The sequence below is a fragment of the Apteryx rowi genome, unplaced genomic scaffold (genome assembly GCF_003343035.1).
Source record: "Apteryx rowi isolate R43461 unplaced genomic scaffold, aptRow1 scaffold_9, whole genome shotgun sequence".
Classification (NCBI taxonomy): domain Eukaryota; kingdom Metazoa; phylum Chordata; class Aves; order Apterygiformes; family Apterygidae; genus Apteryx; species Apteryx rowi.
The window spans coordinates 927694-953836 of NW_020451204.1; the positions used below are offsets into that span (position 1 = coordinate 927694).

Genomic DNA, 26143 nt, shown 5'->3' on the forward strand with positions numbered 1-26143 from the left:
ATTGTAGCTGTGAGTGTGGCGATGGATGCACTTTTCACAGCTCTTTGCTCTGTGCTCTGAGGAAGAGCATGTGCTTGCTTTTTGCAAAACAAATGACTGCTATCGTGCGTCTTTGCTGGGTTTCTAACATTTCCCTTTGATAACTCCTGAATGACAGGTCAGCAGGACGAAGCTGACAAAGTGAGAAATGCTTAATTGGCCCTGATTAATCTGCCAGCCCTAGCAGGAAGGGCTTGTCAGAAGAGTGAAGCATCCCAAAGCGGCAGCTGATGAAAGCTGTCGATAGACACGTCCCTGCATGACCACCCTCCTCGGCAGCTGGTGTCCCAAGGTCAACGGCACTTTCCCACTGTTGGCRGTGGCCTGTGGCTCTCCTTTAGCGCTTGGTCATCGGCAGATAACTCACCGGCTCTCCCACACTTCCTTTGTCACCTTTGAGGCCATTCCTCCCGCGAGGACCCTGCATGAAGCACAGGAGAGTCTTACCACATGTCCCAGCAGCATGGTCTCAATGGGCACCTGGCAAGGACTGAAACAAGAGCCTACTGGRCAGCTTAGGAATAAAAAACAAGGCTTGTCACCCCATGCAAAAGTGAAAGTCATTCTAGGTACTTACCCTGATACCTGAATCCCCTGGTTCACCCTGAAATGCAAAGGACACGAAGCATTACCACGGAGCCTGGGAGCACGGAGAAGCAGAGCCTTCAAACAGTCTTTCCCCACTTTCCCCCTTGAAGATACACAGCAGCAGCACGTCCCTTTCATTAAAGAAGCTGCCAAGCATTCCTGCACCCGAGCACGACGCTGCAGTCTTTGGGCTTTTCCCTCTCTGTGACTTCCAACCAAACAGTAGTGACAGGGAGGGGGTTTCTCTCCAAATTTAGTTCCAGCAAAAGCTCCTGCAGGCTGACAAGCCCAGAGACCAAAGTCCACTATCCCTCAGGGTAAGCAGAGCTTTGGTAGAGGTGTCTGCTATCTGTCATGCTCCAGACACCTCAACCCATGAAATCTGATATTCAAACTCCCTGTAGAGCAAACGAGGGGAGTTTAGGACCCTCGATCTCTGCTGAGATGATCTGTCCCCCGCAGTGAAGGGAGACAGTTGGTGAAAACCGTAAATCCAGTTTTTGCTGTGCACAGCACAAGTGGTCCTGGATATTTCACTCCAGGTGCTGAACAACCTCTGTAGGGACCTGGAGCTGGAAAAGTTTTAGTAACCACTGAATCTGGCCCCACACCAGACAAGCCTGACTGTAACCTTTTCAAGCTCCATCACCAATTTCTGCTGTTTTGAGGTTGTCATTTTGAGCTGTGGTTGAACAGCAGGGCCCTCACGGTAGGAAAAGCCATGTGGAGGGGGCCTCCTTTTGTACCTCTGTGATTCAATGGGAGAATCCTATGGGTCTCAGCACTGCAGGATCAATTGAAGGTCTGGATATTTATTGCATAACAGAGGGAAGAAATGTGTATTCCCAGGGCCCTTAAATGAAGCGTCCAGGGACCCTGGGCTATGCCAGGTACCCCACTCTCTGTGGCTTAACCATGCTGCAAATAACCTCGCTCACCTTGATGGACATCCCTGGTGGTCCCCGTGGCCCCGGTAAACCTGGTGGTCCTGCTACCCCGGGAACCCCCGGCTGTCCTTTCTGTCCCTGCAACAACAAAAACCAGGAGACAGAGGGTCAAGCTTTCTGCCAGCACCTTTGCTGCTCTGCTAGCCCTGCAGAAGCTGAGCAGGCCAAGGGGCCATAGTGCCTGGGGTACGATACTCACTGGAGGGCCAGGTTGCCCGTTCTGACCAGGAATCACCTCCACTCCTCTCAGGACATATCCTGGTTCGCCCTGCGTGAGAAGGGAGAAGGACACATGCTCAGCTGCGTTGGGAGGTCCAGGTACCAACAGGCAGTTTCACGACTTAGGTGCAGTTGCAAGATCAGTGTGCTTCGAGAGCAAACAGCCTGGGAAAGGCAAGAGTCTCCCTACGCTGCAAACCCAACCCCCCTGCTTGCTGCATCTCTGTTGTGGAGGTACCAGAAACCACATGGCCATGCACGCTGGGGGCATGGGGGAAGGACAGGACAACTGCTCCTGGGAAGAGCCCACAACAGATTATGAAACCTTACCTTTCTCTGTCCTAAATGTGTGCAAACAGGCTTGTTCATAGCAGCAGCTCTTGAAATGCAGAATGACCCAACAGAGTGCTACCTCCCCGGGGAAATAACCGACTGAATTGTGCCAAGGGCCTGTGATAACGACTGGCCAGTTTTCTCCTTGAAGACTTTAGATGCCTCATAGTAAAACTGAAGAAAGACTCCTCAAGGGCTGCTAGCTGTACAGRACTAGTGCACACACTTGGAAGTAAGAGGCGAGAACGCTACAATGGCTTTTTCCCAATGAAATCCAGAAATGAAACTCACTCTGTCTCCTTTTGGCCCCACTGGTCCTGGATAGCCAGGAGATCCCTGGAATTAAAAATAAATCACACACCATTAAACAATAAAGCATTTGCAAGACCACCGTTGTGGGATGTTCAAGTTACAGAACTACCTCTAAAAAAATGTCATTCACCCTTAAGCAATTAAGAAAATAGGTTCCTTGAAGCGAGTAACTGGTTTTGGTTCCAACACTGATGTGAATCATGTAGGTGTCACATGTGGGCCAATGTGTTATATGTCCCTCCCTAGTGATGGGTGCAGGTAAGAGATGTCCAGGGACGCCTGAGATATCCTCAGGTACCCAAGGCCCAGGGCTGGTAGACATAACACAGGATTTACAGGAGATCTATACCCTTCTAGAGCATCAGCTGGAGGTTAGGTGGGATAGCAGGGCATCTCAAATGACATGCGAGGACTCTTTTTAAGCAACTGAATTAAGCCCAAAGGATGGGTTCAGTTGAAGACTATGACACTCAAATGTTGTGTCTCCACATGAGCTGGCTGTCTTCACCCCGTTATAAGTGATGGAGATCAGGGCTCAGTTCAGTTCTACATGCACAGATAGCTTGTGCCATTTGTGATGCTCTGTGATACCTGCCTGGCCTCCAGGTCTCACTTCAGAAGCGCCCCATAAGTCCCATACTTTATCTGCTGTACATGGTTGCATCGGAAATCCTAGGGGATCTCAAATGACCTGGGGCACCTTGGTACCAGCTCTTCTGAAAAGAGTCCTCAGAGCCTAGAGGGTGATTTACCTCATCAAACACAAATGTCTATTAACAGAGCACCAGTGAAAGCAGGTGAGGGACATTTTTGTAGCTGACTGCTGATCTAATGTGTATAGCCATGCTATCTCCAGTAAAATCAACAGCATGGAGCGAATGGCGGTACTTCTAATGAAAACAAGGGCACATGAGGTTTGGCTGGTTTAGCTAGATGAGTGTTTTCCAAGCAATAGTATGAATAGTTTTGTGAAACTGTCAGAAGCATAATTAGTGTACGGGATGTCTGTGAGCAAATGATGCTACTGGTGATTAAATGTATAACAGAGCGTGGTAAGACTGATATATAAATGCAGGCAGGGTTTGCAGTTCTTGTGTTGTTTTTTTTTTTTTTCTGGGCAGCTCTGGTTCAGTGATGGTTACTTGGCTAGAAATATGCCAGTGTTGTGCTGCGTTATGTGCCAGGTTTCTGAACAGAAGGAAACCTGAACAACACTTCTGGTACTGAGTCAAGTTCACAGCTAGTGGTGAGAGTCCTGGCTGGCAGGAGAGGCAGATCCTAGAAAAACAGCCAACAGACTCTTTCTCATCTTAGCCAGGAGTTATTCAGTGATGGCAACAGCCCCTCATGAAGGCAGAATGAGTCACTTGAGGCTCCTGTCCTGCTCAGCCCAACTGGCCTTTGAAAGGCTTGAAAAGCAAAGGTTTTGAGTCCCACTTTGTGGGTGATCTTTGCTGCATTCAAAATACTTACCGTATTACCTTGGACACCAGGGAGACCCTACAAAWCAGGAAAAAGAGAGAGAAATATTTCAGAGCCACGTTCACTCCTCTGTTAAATGACCCCTTTACAGTGTTTGTTAAAGCAAATACATACCTTGAGCCCAGGGGGACCAGGAGGACCTGTCCGCCCTGGTCTGCCCGGCAGCCCAGGAATACCGTCCTTCCCAGGTAGGCCCTAAGCATATGGAAAGCAAGAGTATGTGAGTTACAGCTCCAAACCTGCACACCTGAACAGCTTTGGGCAACCTTAGCTTTGTGCATTGCTACAGGGAATCCTCAATTCCTAGTATGSAGAGCAATTTTCCTTCTCATGCAGAGGATAAAACCTGTATCATTTTGTTTTAGGCTGAGTTACCTCTGGAGGAAAGTAGAAATATCAGATTTTCAAACCCAGACAAGTTTTGTAAACTCTGAGATTCTTGGATAGATCTCTGCCTTGCTACTAATTATTTGCTTGTATATTAATTAACCAAGTGAATGGTTGAGGTGGACAGACTCACCCTCTCTCCTTTCTCTCCCTTTGTAGTAAAGCTGTACGGGTCATAACCTCCACGAGCCAGTGAGACCCTTAAGCCCTTGAAAGGAAAAAGAAAATGGAACAAATGTTCAGGGAATTATTACCCACTATAGGATGGCAAATAAACCCAAACCAGAGTGACTGCAAAACAAAGACTAGCACACTCCTTGACCTATGCAAGAGAAGCAAGGGATAAAGTTGACCCTGCAGGAGACTTGTCTGTATCATCAGACCCTTTAACWTCCTTCTGAGATTATGCATTACTTAGAGTGTCTCCAGCTTGCACTGAAATGGGGAGAAAAGGATGGAGAACACAGAGCAGCATGAGGAGGAAATGCAGTCAGGGAACATGTTGATGTGTCGTGAAATCTTGGCCTCGTTAAAGCTACAGTTCAGGATCTCCTTTTTGGCTCAGAGAGACTGTAAATGCTCTTGGTTATATGTTTGCCAAGACTCAAAGGAAATTTCAGTGCAACTTTTCTCTCCCATGAGAGAAACTGTGGAAAGGAGTTTGGCAGAGGTGAGATAAAGACCTAATTCAACCATCCATGGACAATGGGGGTGACATTCATCTCACCTCATTTTAGATGGCCACCAGCATAAACATCTCTATCTGACTAATCATYTGCTAGTACAGGCACCTACTTATGAACTGAATCACGATCTACACTTTGTTGACCACACCAACTAAATGCCCACCACTGTGACTTACTACTGTGGAGACACTCATTTACTCAAATGAAGCTAGCACACCTGAGTGATTTAACCAGGGCCACCCAGGAAGTAGGTGACAGAGGCAGGAATTACAGCTATGCAGAGAAACTCCCAAAGCTGACCCTAATCACCAGGGTATTTTTCTGTGACAATTCCAGGAAACTACTTGGAAAGACTGAACTTCCCTTAGAAAYGGCAAAAATGGATCCCCACCTCCTCTTGTGAGTTAAGGGTACGTGGCTGCTACTGTTCTTCATTTCCTCCGTCTTTCTGCTTGGTTGGTGGGTAGAATTGCCTCCCAACATTTTATTTCTACACTAAGGAAGCTCAGGGCTCTGTTCAGTGGCTCACGTGTTGGAGTCCAGAGCTATCTGAAATGYTGTAGGACATCTGGGATGTCTGCGTGGGGCTGGCAGATATGATGCAGGAYYCATGRAATAACTGTGCTCTATTGGTTCACYAGAMAGGAGCATAGRAGGCTGCTGCATATCCCATGYAGAAGTGGCAGGTCCTAGGACGATCTCCCCAAATATGAACAGTCTCCAAAGTTAAAGACCTTGAGGGTGATACAACTGCACTGAATGCAGTGTAGGTGTGAGAAGTGACCTGGCCAGTGCAGTGTGGGAGATGACTGAGACACTGCTCTGAAATACAGTCTCCTAAACAGACATCAGTGAACTAAATCTCACCTTTAAACRCCACGGACCACAAGCCTCCTCTCCTCTTTGGATGTATGGTGCAGCTGAAGGTGGATCAAAGATCAGTGACTTGCTCTCTGTGTTATCAAATGGCAATTGCTTGTCTGCTTCATGTCTGTCAACCTGCAGCAGGGAGTTTGGGTTAGATTAGTGATCCTCCGTACTCTGGGGCCAGACACCACCATCAACCCTCTGCAGATGTCAAGAGGTCATTGTGCATTTATATCACCAACCTTTCAATTGAAACAGCTATAAAATACCACTGTTTGAGATACTCTGCAAACAAGCTCACATCCTTACCAATGATCYATGGACCATAGTTGGAAGAGGGCATTGAAATTACAATATGTCCAAGTGCTTACCCCTGCAGTGGCCTTATGTAACAACACCTTCAAAGCTGTATTCTGGCTTCCCCTTTTTTACACCTTTAATTTCAAAGGTTTTGTTCTTCATCTTTGGGTTTGGACAGTAAGTGAGGTCAGGATTGGACCCAATGTCCTGAATCTGTTTTGTCCCTCTTGCTTTGAAACATGGCTCAGGGTAGATGACTGCCCTTGTGCATGACCTGTGCCAAGCAAGACGGCTTTTATTCAAAGCTCTGTGAAGCAGCTCACCTCCCCAGGCAGTGGCTGGGCCCCTGAAGGCTGCAGGTCAGAACAAATGATTTCTATCAGCTCTCGGAGGATATGGGGAAAGTCATCAAATGTGCTGATGTAGAAAACGTTCTGGAGGTTCTGCTGCAGCAAAATGCTGTTCAGCTCAACGGGGTCAGCTCCGGAGACACCCACAGCAATGATGCGGATCCCTGAAACACATCACTTGCTTAATGGAAAAATGTTTGGGATCAGAGTTTCCAAACCCCTCATCATTCTTCCTGTTGATATCTTTTGGTGGTAATACATACTCCAACAGCCAAGAGACACCTCACCTAAACCAGCATGTGTGAGTTCTAGCAAAACCAAGACACTCTAGCTTGGAACGAAAAGAAGAAAAGATGAAGGAGTGAAGAAAGGCAACAATGCATTTGAAGTGCACAAATCATGCAATATAACACCCACAACACCCTGGGAATTCAGTTCCTGGTTGTATTTGAAGGACAACCAAGGCCTTAGGGAAACACAACAGGGCAATTCTTACCTAAAGCRTGGGCTATTCTGGCTGGTGGTAACACATCATCCTGTGATCGCCCATCAGTCACTAGCACCAGCACATGAGGGAAAGTTGGTCTCATGCCTCTGGAGGACTGAAATAACTCCTTTAGCATGTAGGCTATACCACGACCTGGGCAAATGTAGAGAGACACAGTGTAAATCTGCCTACACATTATGTGTGCCGGTGGGGGTGCTGTGTGTTCGACCCCACAGCTGGGCAAAATAGGGCATTCAGTGTAACCCTGTAAGTTGATAGTAGCTCCTACAGCAAGGCAACATTTTTTGAGGGGAGACAGCAATGAATCAGATTGACTGAAATGGTTCAGGTTGAATTCAGCAGATAGTTTTGGAAAGGAGAAAAAAAAAAAAGAAATGTGTTCAGGAGAGTCGAAGCATTTCCCCAACATTTTAGGAAAAAAACACTGAATTCCCATTTTGAAATTTCTTTAGAAAGATCATGAAAGTTTCAGAAAAAAGCCCTCAAACTGAAAGGGTTAAGAAGCCCCAAAACACAATGGAAAGACTCCTATGAGTCTTGGAAATGGAAGTGCATCCATTGACACAACATCCATAAAAAAGAAGGGTTAGAGGCAAGGTTACCTAAGAATTTGCAAACTGAACAGTTTCATACTGCCTCTCTGCCCGACCAGTCCTGTCCAAATTCTTGTATTTTGCCTAGCCCCACTTTTCTGTGCTCCTGACCAATACCACGTCATCAGGCTGAGGTATATAAGCCCTCTGTTAATATATACGGGTGCCTTTGGTCTCAAGGCTTTGATTTGTACTGTCTGGAAGACAGTTAGGTGTGCCATTTAAAAAGGATAAAGTTAAAACTAACTACCCTCATTTTATACTTCAGGGAACCAAGTATACTGTGCTGTCCTGCCAAGAAGGAGTAGGTAGAAAGTGCTGTCTATATTTGGGCTTTTTAGCTACGTAAGTCAAAAGCAGCTGAACTTCTGAGAGGCCAAGCTGATGAAGAGCTGTGTTATTTGAATAGAGGTAAACAAAGGACAGCTATGTGATGGCATACCACGAAAATAGAACAGGGCATGATGTTTTGTTGTGAGGGTAACGACAATAACCTTTGCAATTTGCTGATTAAAATGAGCATAGAGTGGGTAATAAGGATGCTTTAGCATCAACTATCCTTATCAAATGTTTATGGGCTGCTCTCCAGGCTAGGTATAAAAACATCCCTCAAGTGCGGGCAAGGTTACAAAATAATGAAGAGAAACCCAGTAGTAAAAGTAGGACACAGATAAAGGAACCAGGCTAGCTGGATAGGCCATATCTGGAAATAAAACTAAATTCAATCCTTTGCTCTCAAATTTTAAAGAACTTTGGGCCATAACTTTCTACCCATAGCAGGTATACGCAAATAGGTTCAAAATGCTCAGACAAATGCATTCYTGGACTCCAGCCTCATTCTTGAGCCAGAAGGTCTACAACATGTGTATGGGCTCACACATACACACCAGTTTTTGTGTTGCCTCCAGCATAGCGCAGCCCCTTGATGGCTTTCAGAACGCTGTTGCGGTCCTTGTGCTGGTGRAAGTGGAACGCCGCCCTGGGCTCCTCGCTGTACTGTGCTACAGCAACCTGCCAAAGAAAAGGCCAGGCTGAAAAAGATSAAGTTCATTCTACAGCCACCCAAACTGAGGTGTCTTCATCTCACCAGAATAATCTGTTAATTCAGGATAACGTCATCACCTGCCTAAATCTTGCAGATTACCTGCAAATAAAGAGTGCAAGGAACTCCTCATTTCTTGATCAACTGAAAGAAAGCAACATAARTCCCCATTTCAAAAGGCTGGTTTGGATATCAGATGGGCTAATGGGCTAATCATTAAATACAAATGATCTGTACTAAATTATCTACTGAGTCTTCCCATTGGCTTTGCTGGGTTGTCWGTTAATACTGCAGGCTGCAGCCACCCTTGAGGTGTTTCACAGCACGGTCTGGGGATTCTGCTTGTCCAGAGAAGGCAGCTGCTGGCATGTGCTGCATCTCCCATCTGGGCATCCACCTGGGTCTCCTCCCATTAGCAGTCTGGATGTGGGTAGAAATGGGGCCCTGAAGAGAGATCCTTGGCCCTGGAGCAGGGCAYCCATGGCCTCACCCAGGACAGAGTCAGAAACAGGGGATGCTGTATACCTGGRCTCCATAATCTAGACAGGCTGAAACACTGCATTTTAACAGGTCCAGGACTTGCTTTATTCCTGATGACTTGKTCTTGGAAAAATAACCAAGAAAGGGAAATACACTCCAATGAGTATGGAGCCAGGCTGGAACTTAGGTGACTCTTATTCTAGTCTTTGATAGACCATGTRAGTCTGATGTGGCTTTAGGCAAAGTAATTCACCTCTAAGAAACACAAAGTGTGAGCTAGCAAACTCTTTGTTATTGCAAGGGTGAGCGAAAGGTGAACAACTGGAAAGAAAACACTTTCAGGAAATAGAATAACAAATTCTTGCCTGTGTCCCTTCAGGCCCAATCTTAGGGAAATAGGATATGATCCGGAAGAGGAAGTCTTTCACTTTATTGAAATTGCTCTGGCCAATACTTGAGGACTCGTCCACCAGGAATGCAATATCTGCTTTGAACTTGCCACAGACTGCAAAGGGAAAAGAGGATTTCCATGAGTCATGGAGTCCTAAAGCAGAAGCACATTTCATTGCGTTCATAACAATGAAACAAACCCAAGCACAAATATGTCTTGCGATGCCAAGTGTTGGTGAGTAGGCAGCACCTTCTTCCTACAGGGCAGTGCTAAATGGGTTTTGTGTCTTCCCCTTCACCAACACTGGTCATCCTCAYGGGGAACTTCAGAGTAAGAGGATCRGTGATTGGCTCTTGGGGCAGTTTCTAGGAGAATAACATGGGCCTAACAATTCCTTCTTGGCTTTTAGGACTGCCATCACCGAGGAGAAAGTACTATCTCCTGCCTCACCAGCACCACATCCAGCTACCACTTAGTCCTGATGTGAAGTATGCCATCCAGAGGAACACTGATCTGGAAGGTCCTTGTCCCCTGGATTTAAATCCCCCCATCACACCATGTCACAAATAACTCTTCACATGAGCAGATAAAATTCCATCTTGAAAGAAGATAGGTCTTTTCATTCCCCAAATTCCCACAGGAAGGCTGTTGCAGAAGCTCACTTCTTAAAAAGACTCTCATTAGCAACTTTTTAACTTCTAGCTTAAACATCATTATAGACACCTCCCTTGTGAGGGCTAGCTTGCAGCATAGACACTTCTGTCCTGAAGTTAGCCCACTAAACGTACTTCTAGATGGTATTCAGGCCCTCTCTTGCAGCCTTCATTTGGCTGAGCAAGCTAAATAGTCATTCAACACTCAGCGAATGAAGACTAGTTTTGACTCCTGAGATCAGAGGAGACCATGGTGCCCAGGGACCTGGTGGTTTTGATCATCGTCCTTGAATCACACATGGATACACACTCACTTGGCCCAGGCAGAGTAGTCAGTGGTGCAGACACTACGGTGGTCAATAGTAGGGTTTCTGAGGYTGGTTTTAATGTTGCGTTGGTGCCCAGTGGAAGGGAAGTGGTTCTTGCATTGCTAAAAGCTGTGGAGGGGGATCTCATAGTAGCCTCTTTTGCAGAAGTAACAGGAGAGACTGGCACAGATGAATCTCTGTGAGGTCCCACTGTAAGAGACAAATGAAAAAAGTGTTTGCTAAACCCTTTTTAGTTAGGGTGCCACTACCTTGCAAAGCATCAGAAGGGTAGGGAAGCCAAGAAATAAGTCTCAATAGCAGTTACCTAGGAGAAACTGCAACACAAGCACCCAGCCTTCATACCTGTATGCCCAATGAGTGTCGTYTCTGGTCCTTCAGTCTCTCCAAAGACTGGCCTTATAGAAAACAAATATGTCTCTTTGGAGTTCAGCCCTGTCACTCGATATGATCTWGCAGCTGCTGTCAGCAGTTCCAGGGAAAGATCAGAAGCTGGAAAAAATAAAGGAAGAAACATACATTAGCCGAGAGACAGAGAAGCTCAGCATAACTCCCACACCTGGAACGTCCCATCTTCTAACACCACCACCTTCAGCAAACAGGAGGTCAGGGAAGACATGAGTCCTGTGCTTCAGGGTAGAGGGCCTGGTAAAATGTGTTTGCTGTCTGCAATGTTCATGCCCCAAACTCGATGTAACAGGGTTGTTTTCCATCTCTCTGAGACTAAGAGGGATGGAATAAACCCAAATGTGTGAAATGGTTAATCCCTTCCTAAAAGATAAGCAGTCAGGTTTATTAATATCTGCCAGAAAAGTTCTCAAACAAGTGAACAGGAACATAAAATGGGAATTTGTACAAGTGGTTGAAGAGGGCATTTGTTCCAGGTAGCGTCCAAGGCTTAGTTCTGTGATAGCCCAATGAAGGAACATTAATTATGGTCCACATGGCTGGTCATATATCCACCAGGATTCTTATTTGTTAATGAATAGAAAGTTTCCTGAAAAGTAGAACCAAAATAATTTGAGAAAGCTATTCACATATGATAAATAGTTTTGATTTAAAATAATGCACCTGTGAAAACATCATAACAATGTTTTGACATTTTAAAAGAGTCTTATTTTGGAAATGCTGGATGATGAATTTTGATGTTGTTCAAAGTGAAATTTGTGCCTTTTCATTCTAAAGCAGCACTTTCCCTTAAAAAAAAAAGAAAGAAAGATAGCTTCTAGGGAAAAATTAAATCAGCGTAAATAATCTAAACCCAGTTTTAACTACCATACACAAAAGCAGTGGGCAGCCTTGCTTCACTGGTAGAGACAGGCAGACAGGCAGATCACAGCCTGAATCCACCAGAGAGYAGAGGACAGGGGGGATTTCACATAATGAGAAACAGCGTGTGGTTACCACACTCAYACTCTGGGACGTGCAGAAGACTGCTGGTGGACTGAGGTAGAAGGTTCAGGGATCATATCCAGGGCTRGATGCTCAGCACAACCCACAAGGTTGGGAGGCATACAGCAAAAGACATCTGCAGCCACTGAAGAAGGAAGATGGTCTTTGCTGGGGATGGTCTTCTAAGAAGAGTGATATTAATGTTTTGCAAGGGACAGGAGGACAGCAGGTGGTAATGCTTAAGGTGCAACTGCAAGATTAAACAGGCTTCTGAATACTGATTGTGGTGGATGCCAAAACCATAGCTTTGGTGGTCCAAGAATAGTCAAGAGAAGGTAGAAAAAAGAGAGASGATGGCAACATCCAGCTGAACTTCTCCAAGGTCCCTCCTGTCGTGTGGAGGAGGAACACTGGCTCTGKATGGAGCCCTGTTGAGATGCATGGGTTTGGTTTTGTGAAACACTAGACACAGGAGCTATATAGCTGGGATGACCTCCAGCTGCATAGAGGGGGAACAAGCCTTTATAGGACAGTCTGGCTAGGGTAGGGTAGGGAAATGGCGCTAAATGAGCTTAAAAAAGGGGGCAAGGGAAATGGGTAATGAACAAGCACTCATTTAGCAAAAAATCAAGTTGCTGAGAACAAAATTAATCAAGGCACCAAGAGACACAAAGAGACAAAATTTTTAATTGCTTTTACAYGCTAATGCTGGCAGCCTGGGCAATTAAACAAGAGAAATTGGAATTACTCACTTATGAACATATATTTGACCTCGTTGGTACTATTGAAAYGTGGTGGCAAGATTCATCTGATTGGAATGTTAAATCAATAGTYATAAACCTATTTCAGGAGGATCGATAGAGTGAGAGCACAGCGGGACTGTCAAATGTGGCATTATCCATTTCTGAGTCCCTGACAACTCTGAAACCAATGATTCYGAATACTTACGGATCGATATTTAACAGCATGGCACAGAAGGGGAACAGTTGCATTAGATCACTTAAATCACCCTAGAGAACCAAATGTTGAGTTCCCTAATCACTTATCCATAATGTGTAGAGCAAAAAAAATGATGTTATCACAGGAGACTTTATCCTGAATGACATATTCTGGGAGTCTTATGCTGTCAATACCAAAATGTCCTTGGAATTAAAAAAATTAAAGCTGACGACCTGGTAACTCAAAAAGCTTTGCGGCGAGCACAGGGGAATTCTGTGTCAGACCTGTATTCTTTATTGACCTGTGAAGATGAACTGATCACTAGCAAAAAGTTAGCGCCTGAAGCAACAATGACAGGCAACCCGCTATTATCGAAATAGATTGAGGCCCARTCCAGAAAAAAATGGTATAGCTGATGCTTTAAAAGGGCAAACCCCCCAAAGCAAAATCCATTGGAAAAAAGAAGCATACACTAAAAATTGTGAATAATGATTAGGAAAGTTTTAAAAGCTCCTCTCTAATTAGTAAAGCTTTTAAACAGATAAGAAATAAGGTTGCATCGATGACAAAACCAGCCCTGCTCAGAGAAGAAAGGAATAGCATTAATATGGATCGCAAATTGAAAAGGGGATGCTAAGAGCAATTGCCAAGAGTTATATATTAAAAATAGTAGAAAACTGGTAAGTGAAGCCAGAGAACACCAGCAGGATGTCACAGCCTGTGAGGGGGGCTGTACAGAGGTTTGCAGCTCAGGAGGGCTCGACACCATGGGCGCAGGCACTCATCTGCTCGGTGAGTTTGCTGCGACTGTCCCTGATGGACRTGCGGTGACTCTCAGAGCAGCGAGTGCTCTGGAGGAAGAGACCCTGATAACGGCAACAGGCAGGCTCTTTTCCCAGAAATTTTCATGTCTCCATTTCCTTCCCCTGAGGACTTTGAAGGGCCAGCTGGGTCATCTTGTGAACTTCCTCGGTGAGCCAGGCAGTTTCCAGTTCCTCCTCTTTTTCACGCAAAGGAGGAAGCAGAGATGAAAAGATGTCATGTATGGGGAGTCCCTGGGGCCAGTCCAAGTAGGACTGGTGCTGGTGTGATCAATGACAGCATCACTTACCCCAGATTAACCGGGGAGTACTCAGAGACACAAGTCGTGACACTTCAGAGAATCAGCCAGCCACTTAAGGCTGGTAATGGAAAGAAATTTCCTCTTTAATACCTGCCACTTGCATCTTCCACTGCATCAGCTGGCTCTAAGACCAGGTGCTGAACTGAACAGACCACAGGGCAAGTCAGACTTGTTCTGCCCATGATGTTTTAAACTAAACCTGTACTAGCAATGGGGYGAACTGGTGTGGGAAAACAGTGGGTTTACCCCTTTTTTTTCTAAAAAAGAAAGGCTTATATGATGGTCTTCATATGAGTTATTTGTCCCTCTTGTCTCATCCCCCTCATTAGGAATTTCTGAACCCACTGGGCAGTTTGGACCAAATCTTTGGTCAGTTCTGAGCCTAAAGAGGCCTCAGTTCTATGATGTTGCAGAAAAGCTTTGTGAGGACAGGTGATGGTGCATAGAAGAGAGGGTCCTCTGATGCCCTGCTCTGGGGAAAAGGCTACAACAGCAGCATAAATAGTATTAGATACCAGAGAGTCCACATGGGATGGGAACATTGTGGGTGCCCAAACTCAGGAAAAGCTTCAGCCAACAACCAGACCCTGATTAAACTCTGTAAGACACAAAGCCATAGGAAATCCCCAGTTCCCTGATGCTTGCTCGTGGAACCGCTTGCTACACTATGTGCTCCATCCTCAAATATTCTTGGTGATGTGGCAGCTCATGCAGGAGAGGTCCAAATTACAAACTGTCCTTCCTTCCTCCACCAAAAAACATTACCTGAGGATGAGCGCCATGTCAATAAGTATGTCGATGCTCCAGAAACAGCCGTCCAAGTCAGTGAAATGCTGGTCTCTGCAGCCTCCTGCACTGTGAACTCAGTCACTTTGGGTAAATCCACTGTTGGAAAAAGAAAAAGAAAGAGTGACTGTTTTTTGGTGTTGTTTTGCAGGCAAAGCATAGGGTGGGTGGGTGGAAGCTACTGTCAAGACCTTGGCTGGGCTAAAAGGAAGCTGATGCATCCTTTGGGAAGCTAAAATCCTAGCCTCACTGAAATCAAAGGCAAAAAGTCCAGATAGGAATTACGAGCCTGAAGCACATCCCTGTGYCAATGAACACAGTCTGTCCACAGCTCCAGCCCCTGGTGAATCTCTCAGATCATATTCAGCCCACAGTGCAAAGACATGTCTGCAAGGCAAATATCCTTTGGCCTACAATCAGCTTCAGAGACCTTCTGCCTACTTAACTGCAGGATGAGAGGAAAGAGTCCCCGGAGCATTGTAAGGGCTTTCCAAAAGCTGAATCAAGTCAGATCCTTATTTGGTGGGAACTGGTAGAGTTTTCACAAATAACCACCAGCAGATCTTTAGCCTGGACTGCCATGTGTTTCTCCAAAGTGATTCTRAAATCTAATCCATCGGGATCTCCATTGGGATTCTCCATTGGGAATGAAATTTTTGCTTGCTCACTTGTGCCAACTGCTAGTGCTTCCTGAAACCACAGCACAAATTTGACACCCCAAACTTCTCCACCACTAGATCTCTGACCTATTCCTATTCCAGRCCATCAATCAAGTTGCATAACATCACTGAGTCATGAGTGGTTTGGAAACTGTAACTAAAGAGCTTCCAAGGTAATGGATCACAAAATCAGCATTTCACAGTGACGGTCTGCAAGCAGGAGAAGACAAGTCAAAGCCCCCATGTTTCTCAGCRATAAGAAGAAAAGATCAATGCACATTTTCTGACACACTGGCTGGTGGGACCTGAGAAGCGGCAAGGTGTGTAACAGCCAGTGTTGCTCCTCTTCCATCCCCACCTCCTGTCACAGCCCCTGGGAGGGAGCTGGCCCCCCAGCACTGCAGTGGAGATGCTCTTGTCCCACCCTGCAGTCTCTGTACTCACAGGTTTTGGCTGTGAGGAGTGTCGGGCTTCCCTCCCGTCCCTCGATCATCGCAGACACGCAGATGGTGTAGGTGGTGTTCTCCTTCAGCTTGGGTATTGTAAAAGAGACAGTCTCTGCTGCAACCAGCTGGGAGGTTTCCAAGCCACCTGACAGCAGCCATTCCAAAAAATACTGTTATGTAGSAAGGGCAGGGCAATTGCTATTAACAATTTTACAGCAGTTTCCCCACACAGATCTTAGGGGAACTGGCAAAGGAGGAGTGTTATTAGCTTACTTTTCAGATGGGGATACCGAGGCATGGRCAGGTGAGAGATCTGGTCACAAAGGCATCACGTATACTGCTGGAAGGGAGACCAGATCCCAACTATGACTAAAAATGACTGATGCCTTTGTTACAGATTAAAACCTGGTTAATTTTCAGGGGTTAAACCTGTCCCTTTTGACATGTCCATGGAATTTCTCAAATTACAGTCCCCATCTACCCCAATCACCTGTGGGAAAAGAGATGACTTGCACTAATCTCCTATTTTATGGGTATCTTTGTACTCTGTCCTCATACCATACACGACTAAAAGAGCAGAATGCTTACCGCTGAATGGGACCCAGGATATCTTATAGTGAGTTACACCAGGAAGCCTCCTCCAAGACACCTTCAAACTATTTATGCCAGTGTCAATAATCCTCAGATCTCGAACAGTCTGGATGGGGTTGGAGTCTGCAAGAGATGCTGCAAAAATCAACTGGAATGAGAAGTCAGAAGTAACAGCCCAAGTTACACAGTGCCAAGTTCATAGCTCTGAGTCTAGTTCTGAAGCTCATAGGCTTCAGAGCCTACCTTCCTGAGACCACTGCAGATAAATAGGACTGGGCAGTGCGTTAGTACATCCGGAGTTGCCTATGTGTGTCCAGGCTGGTTAACATGCCAGYGGGATGTGTCTACATCTATGCTCTCAGCAGCACCACCAGGGACCAGCCAGGGACTATTGCTACCAGCTATGGTGGCTACTCATGTAGCACAGCCAGCAGGGTCTCTGGTGCAATGCACAGGTCCATGATTCCARCCTTGATGATCAAACACTAAGGAGGTCTTTCCACTAGGACATACCTGTGYGGTGAGTCAGGGTCACCTCCAGCCCCTCAGTCTTGCTGAAGACGGCCTGAATGCTGACTTTATACAGGGTGTCAGGCAGCAAGTGGTCAATCCGATATGCCAGCACTCTGCTGCCCAGGTACTGAGTCTTGGCAACTTGCTTTTCTATAAAGGAGAGAATACTTCAGAACTGGTAGCTCACCAATGAAGCTGGTGGCATCTCCTCCAAGAGAAATACCCATTCCTTGTTATACTGCTGTTTCAGAGCTTTGGGGATTATCTTCATAAATACAAGAGCATGAATACAAGGAGGGAAGAAACTAAAACCAAKGGTTGCATGCTGGCCTACGTTTCTTAACAGTGGGATATCCTTCCTGTCCCAGSTACTGGGGTCAGTAGTCGTGGGGACTGTCAGGATGGTGGGACCTGCCACAGTTTGTGAGCTTCCATTTTGCACATTGGAGCCCTCAGCTGGGAAGTGTTACACCACCAGCATTTGGTGAATACCCAGGCAATGTTCTCCTTGCAGTTCAGCCAGTCCATACAAGCACTGCAAGGTGCTACCCATACCCTTCTGGTCCTATGGATTGCATTTATATACAGTTACAATTCACTAATTATGTGACAGAAGTAGCATGGATGGAGCAAGGCATCCTTATAATGCACAGCAGTAGACCAGGAGTTTGGAAAGGTACCTCGCATGGTCTTGACCACAGACACAGGTCTGTGCCTGGAACATGCATGTGCRCTCCTTCTCTGCTCACCTTTGCCTGCTCCCACAGGGTTCCAGGTGACTTTGAATTTGGTGGCAGCTGCCGTGGCACTCCATGCCAGAGACAGGCTTGTGCTGGTGTAGGACGCCACCTTGAAATTGGAGACGTAGCCCAGAGGAACTGCAAAGTGAGGACAGCATTAAACAGTGCCCTGACTACTGCCCATCAGGGCTCCCTGTGGGCAGTGTAACAAGGACAAAGTCCTGGCAAAGGTTCAGAAGTCATATCTCTGCTTATCCCCTGTGTCACATCGTCCTCATCTAGGCAGATGCTGGTTTGCACTGCTTGAGGGCTGGGCCCCCGGGAGTGCCAAGTGTGTGCATCCTACCTCCCTTAACACCAAGGAGTGTTTTATGCTCTAGCTCAAGGTAGGAGCAACTCTGAGAGCCCAGGGCAAGCAGTTCTGGGACACAGGGAGTCATGAGATCTGGAGCCATGTGTCCTCACACTATCTTTAGGGTGAAACATCCACCCAGAGCTCCCATGGGTGCTGAACATCAGTGTTCACCTGTGCCTGCTCTTCACACGGATCAGTCCGTTATCTCCTTACTAAATTCCAGTGTGGCTAGTCACCTTCTGCCACCTTTAAACCTCTCTGAGGATGCATCTGGTACTGTACAAGTCTCACTTCTGCTTTCTGATCACCATGTTCAGCATTGCTAYGTTTCCTCCTGAAGCTGCACCGACACTGACATGGGTGTACAACGGTTTGCCATGGAGGGACAAGCTCCGGCCACTGGCTAGACCACCGTCTTTCCCTATCTCAGAGGAAGGATTTGTSTCTGCTGCCTTTTGTCCAAGCAACCTGATCTCCCAGCACAGACCTCTGGAATCCCCCCTGCTTTGAGGCAGGAGGTGACAGCACTGTGGCACATYAGGAGAGACACTCATCACCGGGCAACAGCTGGCAGGAGGGACCATATTAGGATGTTCTTCTCCCTGAATCTCCCTATGGTTCCCTGCAGCAGAGTTTTTCCTGTTCTCTCCTCTTTTCCAGCTGGACTTTTTGACAGTGTAGAAGACTTTGGCCATTTGTCTAGATTTCAGGCTGCCCAGAAGCCCGGTGAGYGCAGATCGGGCAGTTCTTATTTGAAGCTCTGCCCACATCCACTGCACATAAACTGATCCACTCCAGAGCATGCTGACTCCAGGTTGCCTCTGAAGACTCCCAGGCAGAAAGCCCAGAGCTCACTCACCAGGCACAAGTCAGCAGGGCAAGGGACCACTAGATGCCACTGATGCAAGGTTAGCATGACAGGAGAGGGGTGCAGGATGCCTGGTGTATGGCCTTTATAAGGATATACAATGTTGAACCAGCCAGGCAAGGATGACACTCCATGGTAGCTACTTGAATGCTCTGCTCATACTCACATGTCCGGACTGAGGTTGTGATCCCTGGTCCTTCCACTGAGCCAAAGAGCACATAGAGGGAAATCACATACTCAGTATCATGGGCCAAGTTTCGGAGCTGGTAGGCTGTGATTGACTTGTTGAGGGCCAGCTGCCGAGGACGGTCTTTGCCAAAGAATTCTTTGGGAGACAGAGAAAATAAAAYAGAAAGGGATGAAGACTGAGGAGCCTGGAAAGCAGCTCTGTTGCATACTGGGAAAGACACATGTTCACCCTGCAGTCCATCTCCAACCTGGCTGAAGCTCTRTTCTAGGACATGTGTGTGCACGTCCATGTGTGTGTTTGGGCAAGAGAGAGTTTTCCTGTGGTTGTTTGTTAGGTAATTCGAATGACTAAAGGAACCAAACCAGCCGAGAGGAAGCACTACTTAGAAAGAAGTGCAACTAGGTACCCYAAGGTAACTGACCAAATGTAGCTGGTTTCCCACTGGTTTTCCACTAATACTCATGCTAATAACAGCAACACATCCAGTGAGCCTGAGGACTAGGGCATGAAGAGGAGCTGAAGGGTCTGATCCCCTCCGTAGTGTCACCCTGCAGGACACATATGCCCTAGGTTGTGTCACAACGGTTACGGGYTTCTGCACAGTCTCTCTTTCCCTTCTGGGCTGTGGCTGCATTCAGCCCCTCACTGAGCAGGATCTGGGGATGGGCAGCCAGACAGGAGCTGGGGAGCCATGATGAAGGCTCTGCCCCACTTCCTAAAACATAGTTCCTAGCTATTTTCTTCCCACACCTGCAGAAGGGAGAGGAGCATACTGTGGGGCAAGGGGACACCTCTGTAGCTCTCACATCTGGGGCCTTGTCAGAYCCCCTATAACTTAGTGCAGCCCAGGGGCTGCTCCAAAATGTGCTCTGACCCTTCTCAGCATCTCTAGGGAGACGCAAAGCCCTTGTGCTGGCTCATCCTCACCTCTTTACTGAGGACTGGGGCAAGGTGATGTAGGACTCTTGCACTGACTGGGATATGCCTAGCACTGGGATCAGTCTGAAGGTACTTGCTGTAGGGACCCTGCCTGCTGGCACTGAGTCAGGTCCAGGAGTAATTTCTGGGTTCAGTTCATGCCCTGAAGTTGTGGGACAGGCTGCTCAGCCAGTTAATATGCTGGAGCTGTCCTTACGTCTACAATCACCTGACATTTCCAGTGCCTTATCTTCCTGTGCTACAGGGAGAGGTGTGGGTGATGCAGGCTGGAGGAGAGCGGGTTCTCACCTGGTGTAGGACCCCAAGCCACTCTGTACCCCGTGGCCCCAGCCACKGAGTCCCAGGAGACCAGAGCGCCGTTGATGGATATCTCACTCACTTTCAGCATCCGGACAGTGCTCGATGCCACTGTGAGAAAACAGAGTTGCCAAGTTGCATCAAGGTCCCAGCAGCTTCTAACTGGCCCTAAAAAGCTGTGATGACTCAGACTGGTATCTGTGCCAGATGATAGACAGGGTGTTGACTACAAATGACACCAGCTCTGAGAACAGAGAGACAGGTTTGTAAATAACAGCAAGCAAAGGGATTTCTGCTATCCACCTGTTGACCACAAGCCAGCTGTGATCTTGGCTGGGGCCCCAGGGCACTGCTGTGCCCAGCAAGAGTTATTTGGTGCAACAGTGCTAGGTCCGGGACAGTCCAGTCACTTCCACAGATCCCACAGAGGAGACAAAAACAACTAGCCTTTCCCCAGTGGAGACTAAGGCAAAGAGAAGTGGAAGGACTGACAATTTCTCTGCCTCCTGACCTGGACGTGAAGCCACACTTCCCCRGTAGGATGCCTCACATTATGGTGACTTTCTCCACCAGAATATCCTCTTCCCCCACACAGCATTTGGTGCCTCTCCAGCACTACTAATAGAGTCCTTCCCAAAGTGTCCATGTGTTTCTGATCTCTGTGGCTGTGTCTGTACTGGGGAGCAGCTCCCTGTCCCTTGGTGTGRCATTTCCACTCTAAAGCAGGACATGGCTGCAAAGCAAACAGAAGTAGGAGCCCCATACGGGAGACATAGCAAGCTCCAAACAGGTGCCTGGTCATACGGAGAGAAAAGGACTTTGGGGAAACTACTGAAAGAACATTCCAATGCCAGAGTAACCCAACTTCATCAGATTCTTCTGTTCACCAGGTTACCCTCAATCTTAAACCAAGCTAAGAAACCCCTGAGAGCCTTAAACCTACCCCYTTGGCCTTCTTAGTGCTAGCCCCAAACTTAGAAGAGCAGCCCCTCCCAGCTTTCCCATCAGCTAACATTGACTCTACTCCTCGCCCTGTCCTTTGCCCAGAGACCTCAGCCAGCTTACCTTCTTCACATAGCCTGGTTATCCATGTTGCCAATGGATTTCTCTCCAGTCTGAGGCCCCTTCTGTCACCCTAACTTCTACGCCTCTCCACACCTGGACCCTACCTGCAGCTCCAGCCCTTCCTCCAGCCCCTCAGATCTTTCTTCATGGACCTGGCACAGCCTCATCCCTGGGCTGTGTCCTCTGGGCTGGTTCCTCCTCTCTCATCCCTGCTGCAGGGCACTTACCAGTGGTTGCTTTTCTGCTCACCACTGGCCCCTCAGTATCTCCAAAGATGGGGTTGATGGTGACAGTGTATTCTGTGCCAGGCTGCAACCCCTGGATCATGTAGTAGCTGTAGGTGTTGCTGAGGTTCACATCCTGGACGCTGCCCTCTGCAAAAGGAAATGATGGCTGAGCTCCCTTGGTTCAGGCTAAGAAGGGCCATCTGCCTGGGATGTGTGCGATTACACGAATGACCAACCAATAACTACACAGCAACAGCTATAACTTTGAACTCATCATCCAGACATACAACCTGGTCTTGGGAGAAATGAGAAGAGRAAGGATGTTATAAATGTACTCGGGTGGCAGGGCTGGATTCTTGCCTCCACAGGTCTCTCTGCCTCCATTCCACCTTGGTTAAATGAGATTAAATAGCATGTCTTCCTCCTGGCTTGTGTATGTGCCCGTAAGGTCCTTGAGGCAAGGACCACAGGGATGCTAGTGCACTATGTGCAAATTGTGGCTGAGATGCTGGTTTCTATACAGCCAGAAATCACACTCAGCTTCTCAAGCAGACCTCAGTGATTACCGACAGACCAAGGCAGCTCAGGACTTTGCAGGACAAAGAAAATGAATGGAGTCACAACACACAAACAGTTGCATGTGGGTATTGCAAGCAGTCCCATAAGACGGTCCATATCCTGCCCTGTGTGTCTCAGTGCCCGAGCTGTGCTGCCCAGCCCTTGCCTTCCCTTTAGGACATGGGAGCCGATCGATGCTATACAAGACATTTTCTCAGGGTTAATCCTTTCTTTGTATCTCCGCTCTAAACTATCAGCTGCTCATCTATACCTTCCAGCAGTGCCCCAGAGGGATGCATGGCTGGAGAAGGTTAATACCTAAACCCTGGGGATCGAACCCTGTTTTGCAGAGGGGCAGAGGAGGTGCAGAGGTGCAGGCTGCAGCAGGCCTGGGGCTTGAGGGGGGGGGGATGCTGCCATTCGCAGTTTGGTCACTAGAGGGTGCCATGTCCCCATCTTCAGCTCCACCAGCACTCTGCGCCCCATCCCCCTCTCCCGCCCCACACATGGACCTTCTCTCCACATCAGCCGCTCATTTATTTTTATCTATTCTCTGTCCTAGAAGTCAGAGAAGAAAAATCAACCTCCTCCAGTCCCTGGGATAGCTGCCCGGGGACGGACATAACATGGGGTTTTTCCTCCTCAAAACCCTTGTATGCAGGGAGAAAAGGCCAAGAAGTCATTATAATCTGTGCATAACAGCATGGGGTGGATGCATGAAAGCCCCCCCTTTCTCTTCACCATGGAGCCAGGCACCAGGGAAAGCCGGCCGAAGAGAAATACCGTGACTTACTGTTATGCAGCAAGACTGTGTCACGCACAGACACTCATCTCAATCTCTGGCCCTGTCCTGGGAAACAGGCTGGATCCTGGGAGCAGGACTCTGCAACCTGCACACTCAACCAAGCCCTGACCACAGCAGCGTGCGGGGCCAGGCAGTAAGGGTGAGCAGCCCCTGGAGCTTTTGCCACCCCCCGTATTTGGGGTGAGGCAGTACTGAGTRAAACAGCTGCTCTGGAAGAACAAACCCAAAGAGGAGGTTACGGGCTGCTCCTGCTTGCTACCTGTGCTGAGGACGTCACGTGCTGTCCCCTCGAGAAGGGGTGTCCCTATGTGCTGTCCTTGCCCCAAAGACATCACAAGCTGAGCACTTGTGTGCTCGCTTTCAAGCTGGGATATAGGACAAGGCCTGGGTAAACAGCTGAGTCTGGGGTGTATCTTGATTTTTTTTTTTTTTTTGAGAACCATTCATTACTGGTTCATTACAAAGCAATAAAACCAGTGTTATATCATCCCCATAAAGATTTTTCCCTTCTGGTGACCTTCAGACCTGTTCTCCAGCTAACCTCCCACTTCCCCTGGTGGGAGATGTCTCTATTTTATAACCAAGGGAGCTGAGTCAGAGGAGTGTGTGCTATTTATTCAAAGTCTGTGATGGAGCCCAGGTGTCCTGACATCCCGTCTTGTCTTTGAACCACAGAAACATCCATCTCCCAAGGCCAAAATATGCCATCAAACCTGAATTTCTAACTTCCGCTCCCCCACACCAGCAATGAAAATGTGTTTGGGTTAAGGGCAAAGGAAAAGCTCCAGCTGCAAAATGCAGATCTGTCTACCAACATCAAAACTTGATTGAGAATTTAGATGCATTATGGGATGCTGGATTTCAAAGTCAGGTCTTGCAGCTGCATTGACAAAAATCAACCATTACACTCCATTATCTGTTACTCAGCTCCCCTGACAAGCGGTAACCCCAGTTATGTGGAAGCTGTGGGATATGCTGCTCTGCACAGAGTACTTTACTATCTGCGCTCCAGCTATTAACCCTTTCCTGGGCTACTCAGGTCCAGTAAAGCTGGCACTAAGCCCATGCTAATAAGGCTGGCTATAGGATGGCCCAATCTGTGCAGAGCAAGAGGGGGTATTTTTGCAGAGTTAACCCACAAAGCTCCATGGTACGACTCTCTGTTGCAGGCTGCTAACTTATCCCCATGTGGAGAAAACTCTACCACTCGTGGAGCCAAGAAGCTTGGCTCCCTCCAGCTTCTTGCTGGATATGCTGGTGTCTCAGAAGAAATCAATGCATCCAGCACCTGGGGGCCTCACTGCTCTTCTCCTCAGCTCTCTTGCTATCAACGCACATACTCCTCTCTGCTTCCTGGAACTCTACCTGCTGACATCCAGGTGAGCCTGTAGCCAGTCGCTCCCCGGACTGAACTCCACCTGGCCTGGAGCGTGTCGGTCGTCTCATTCTGCAGCAAGATGCTTTTTACAGGCAGGAGTTTCACTGGAAGGAAGACAGGGAACAAACCTTTCAGCACACCGGCTTGCCAGCTGATGACTTTGCTGGCTACTGTCCCTATAGCTCTGTTCCTCCAGCCCATCCGTCAGCGGGAGAGGGATTTCTAAGGGCTCCTGCACTGCCTGGCAGGCTGAAGGCATCTTGTATAAGACAGCCGTCTGCCCCAACAGCAGTGGAGAAAATGCACAAATCTGTGACCGTTGCTTTCCAAGACCAATGCCTCGAGATATTGAGGTCTGAGGCCTGAACGTGAGGGGTGAGAAAGGCAGGCAGCATGTGAGGCAGGCAGGGAAGGAAGAGTAGGCAGCCGATGGGGGAAGGTTTCTTATGGAAAACACACGGGTAGGCTCTCAGGCGGCAGAAAACCTTTGGCCACTGCAATCTGCCCCAGTTCTCCATGAAGCACAAGTTCTGAATGAGTTATCTGGTAACCCCAAATGGCACTGCCAATTGCGGGGTGATYATCAGTAGCAAAGGGTGTGAATACATCGCTCAGTGCAATAATACCAGCTGACRAGTCAAACCTCTTACATGTTCTTCCCACGGCAGACATGGGCTGGCTCGGTCCCTGAGGGTACACTGCGTAGATGCTGATGCTATACTCTCTATCCTCCTGCAAGTTATCCAGCACGTGGGAAGTGGCGTCACCCCGCAGAACCTGCTCGTAGGTCATTCCTGGTCTGTTGGCTGCAAAACCAAGGAGGACAGTGACAGCGAAGCACAGTGCTATTGCCTTCCCAGTGCCTAAGGCCTAGCCTCATGGTGATGTTGTCACAACATGGTGAAGAGCATGCACAGCAGCTGGTTTGAATGCATGGTTGAAGTGGTTGAAGGCTCCCAACTCACGTGCTTTTGCTGAGACTCATGCTGTAGCTTAGATTTGACATGTCCACACAGTCCCCAGCCTTACAGATCACCAGGAGGAGTGTGTGGACCATATCAAACGCTTGAACTCACCTCATGTCCACACCTAAGCACTTGAATATGAACAACATCCAGAGTAGATCTGGATGTAACAGTGAAAATGGGTACAAGACATCCATGGCATCATCCTCATCTTGTCCTTTAAAAGAAAGTCCTTCAAACGATGCCCCTACTCTCTACTGGAGGAACCACACTGTCTGGAAGAGCCTAACCTGGCCTTGTTCCAAGGTAATGCCAGGAGCGCTGTACTGCAATGATGCCGTCAGGCCTTAGACAAAATGTCACCTTTCCTGTTCACAGGGCACTGCTCATTTTAAAGAAAACTCTAAGAAAACTTAATAAAATCTCAACTCACCTCTAGGGATGTAGATCTTGTAGCCTTCCAACTTGCCCAGGGGAGGTGTCCAAGCCACCTTCAAGCTAAAAAGTCCTTCTTCTATCACACGGAAATTAGTGACTGGAGGGATAGGTGCTTTGGGGTACAAAAATGATGCAGAAATTTATGGGACAATGCTGTATTAATGGGCCACAACAAAGATCCTTGGAAAATCTTGCTTTATGGACAGAACGACACAACGGTGAGCAGAAACTGGCCTCCAAGCACGTGTTCTCTCAGCCGTATCCTCAAGAACAATCTTCCTGTCTGTGACACCCTTGCCCGCCTTGAAAAATGAGCTAAAACCTCCCCTTGGCAGAGTGCTTGTTGACTTTCTCTTTGAATGGCGC

General features: G+C 47.6%; 1 protein-coding gene across 1 annotated transcript in view; it reads right to left on the minus strand.

The window, feature by feature from the left end:
• The window catches only part of LOC112978053 (collagen alpha-1(VII) chain-like), a 120971-nt gene that overhangs the window by 82173 nt on the left and 12655 nt on the right, over positions 1-26143 (minus strand). Inside the window, exons 9-32 of the mRNA XM_026091113.1 lie at positions 25773-25889; positions 25025-25180; positions 24362-24478; positions 21634-21780; positions 20333-20452; positions 19082-19240; positions 17702-17830; positions 16953-17102; positions 16437-16574; positions 15847-15993; positions 14723-14842; positions 10849-10995; positions 9499-9638; positions 8499-8622; positions 7007-7150; positions 6484-6674; positions 4441-4515; positions 4035-4115; positions 3912-3938; positions 2418-2462; positions 1774-1842; positions 1566-1652; positions 617-643; positions 407-460 (exon numbers count right to left, since the gene is read on the minus strand). Of these exons, the coding sequence (XP_025946898.1) occupies positions 407-460; positions 617-643; positions 1566-1652; positions 1774-1842; positions 2418-2462; positions 3912-3938; positions 4035-4115; positions 4441-4515; positions 6484-6674; positions 7007-7150; positions 8499-8622; positions 9499-9638; positions 10849-10995; positions 14723-14842; positions 15847-15993; positions 16437-16574; positions 16953-17102; positions 17702-17830; positions 19082-19240; positions 20333-20452; positions 21634-21780; positions 24362-24478; positions 25025-25180; positions 25773-25889 (2711 nt within the window). The remainder of the gene's footprint in view (positions 1-406; positions 461-616; positions 644-1565; positions 1653-1773; positions 1843-2417; positions 2463-3911; positions 3939-4034; positions 4116-4440; positions 4516-6483; positions 6675-7006; positions 7151-8498; positions 8623-9498; positions 9639-10848; positions 10996-14722; positions 14843-15846; positions 15994-16436; positions 16575-16952; positions 17103-17701; positions 17831-19081; positions 19241-20332; positions 20453-21633; positions 21781-24361; positions 24479-25024; positions 25181-25772; positions 25890-26143) is intronic.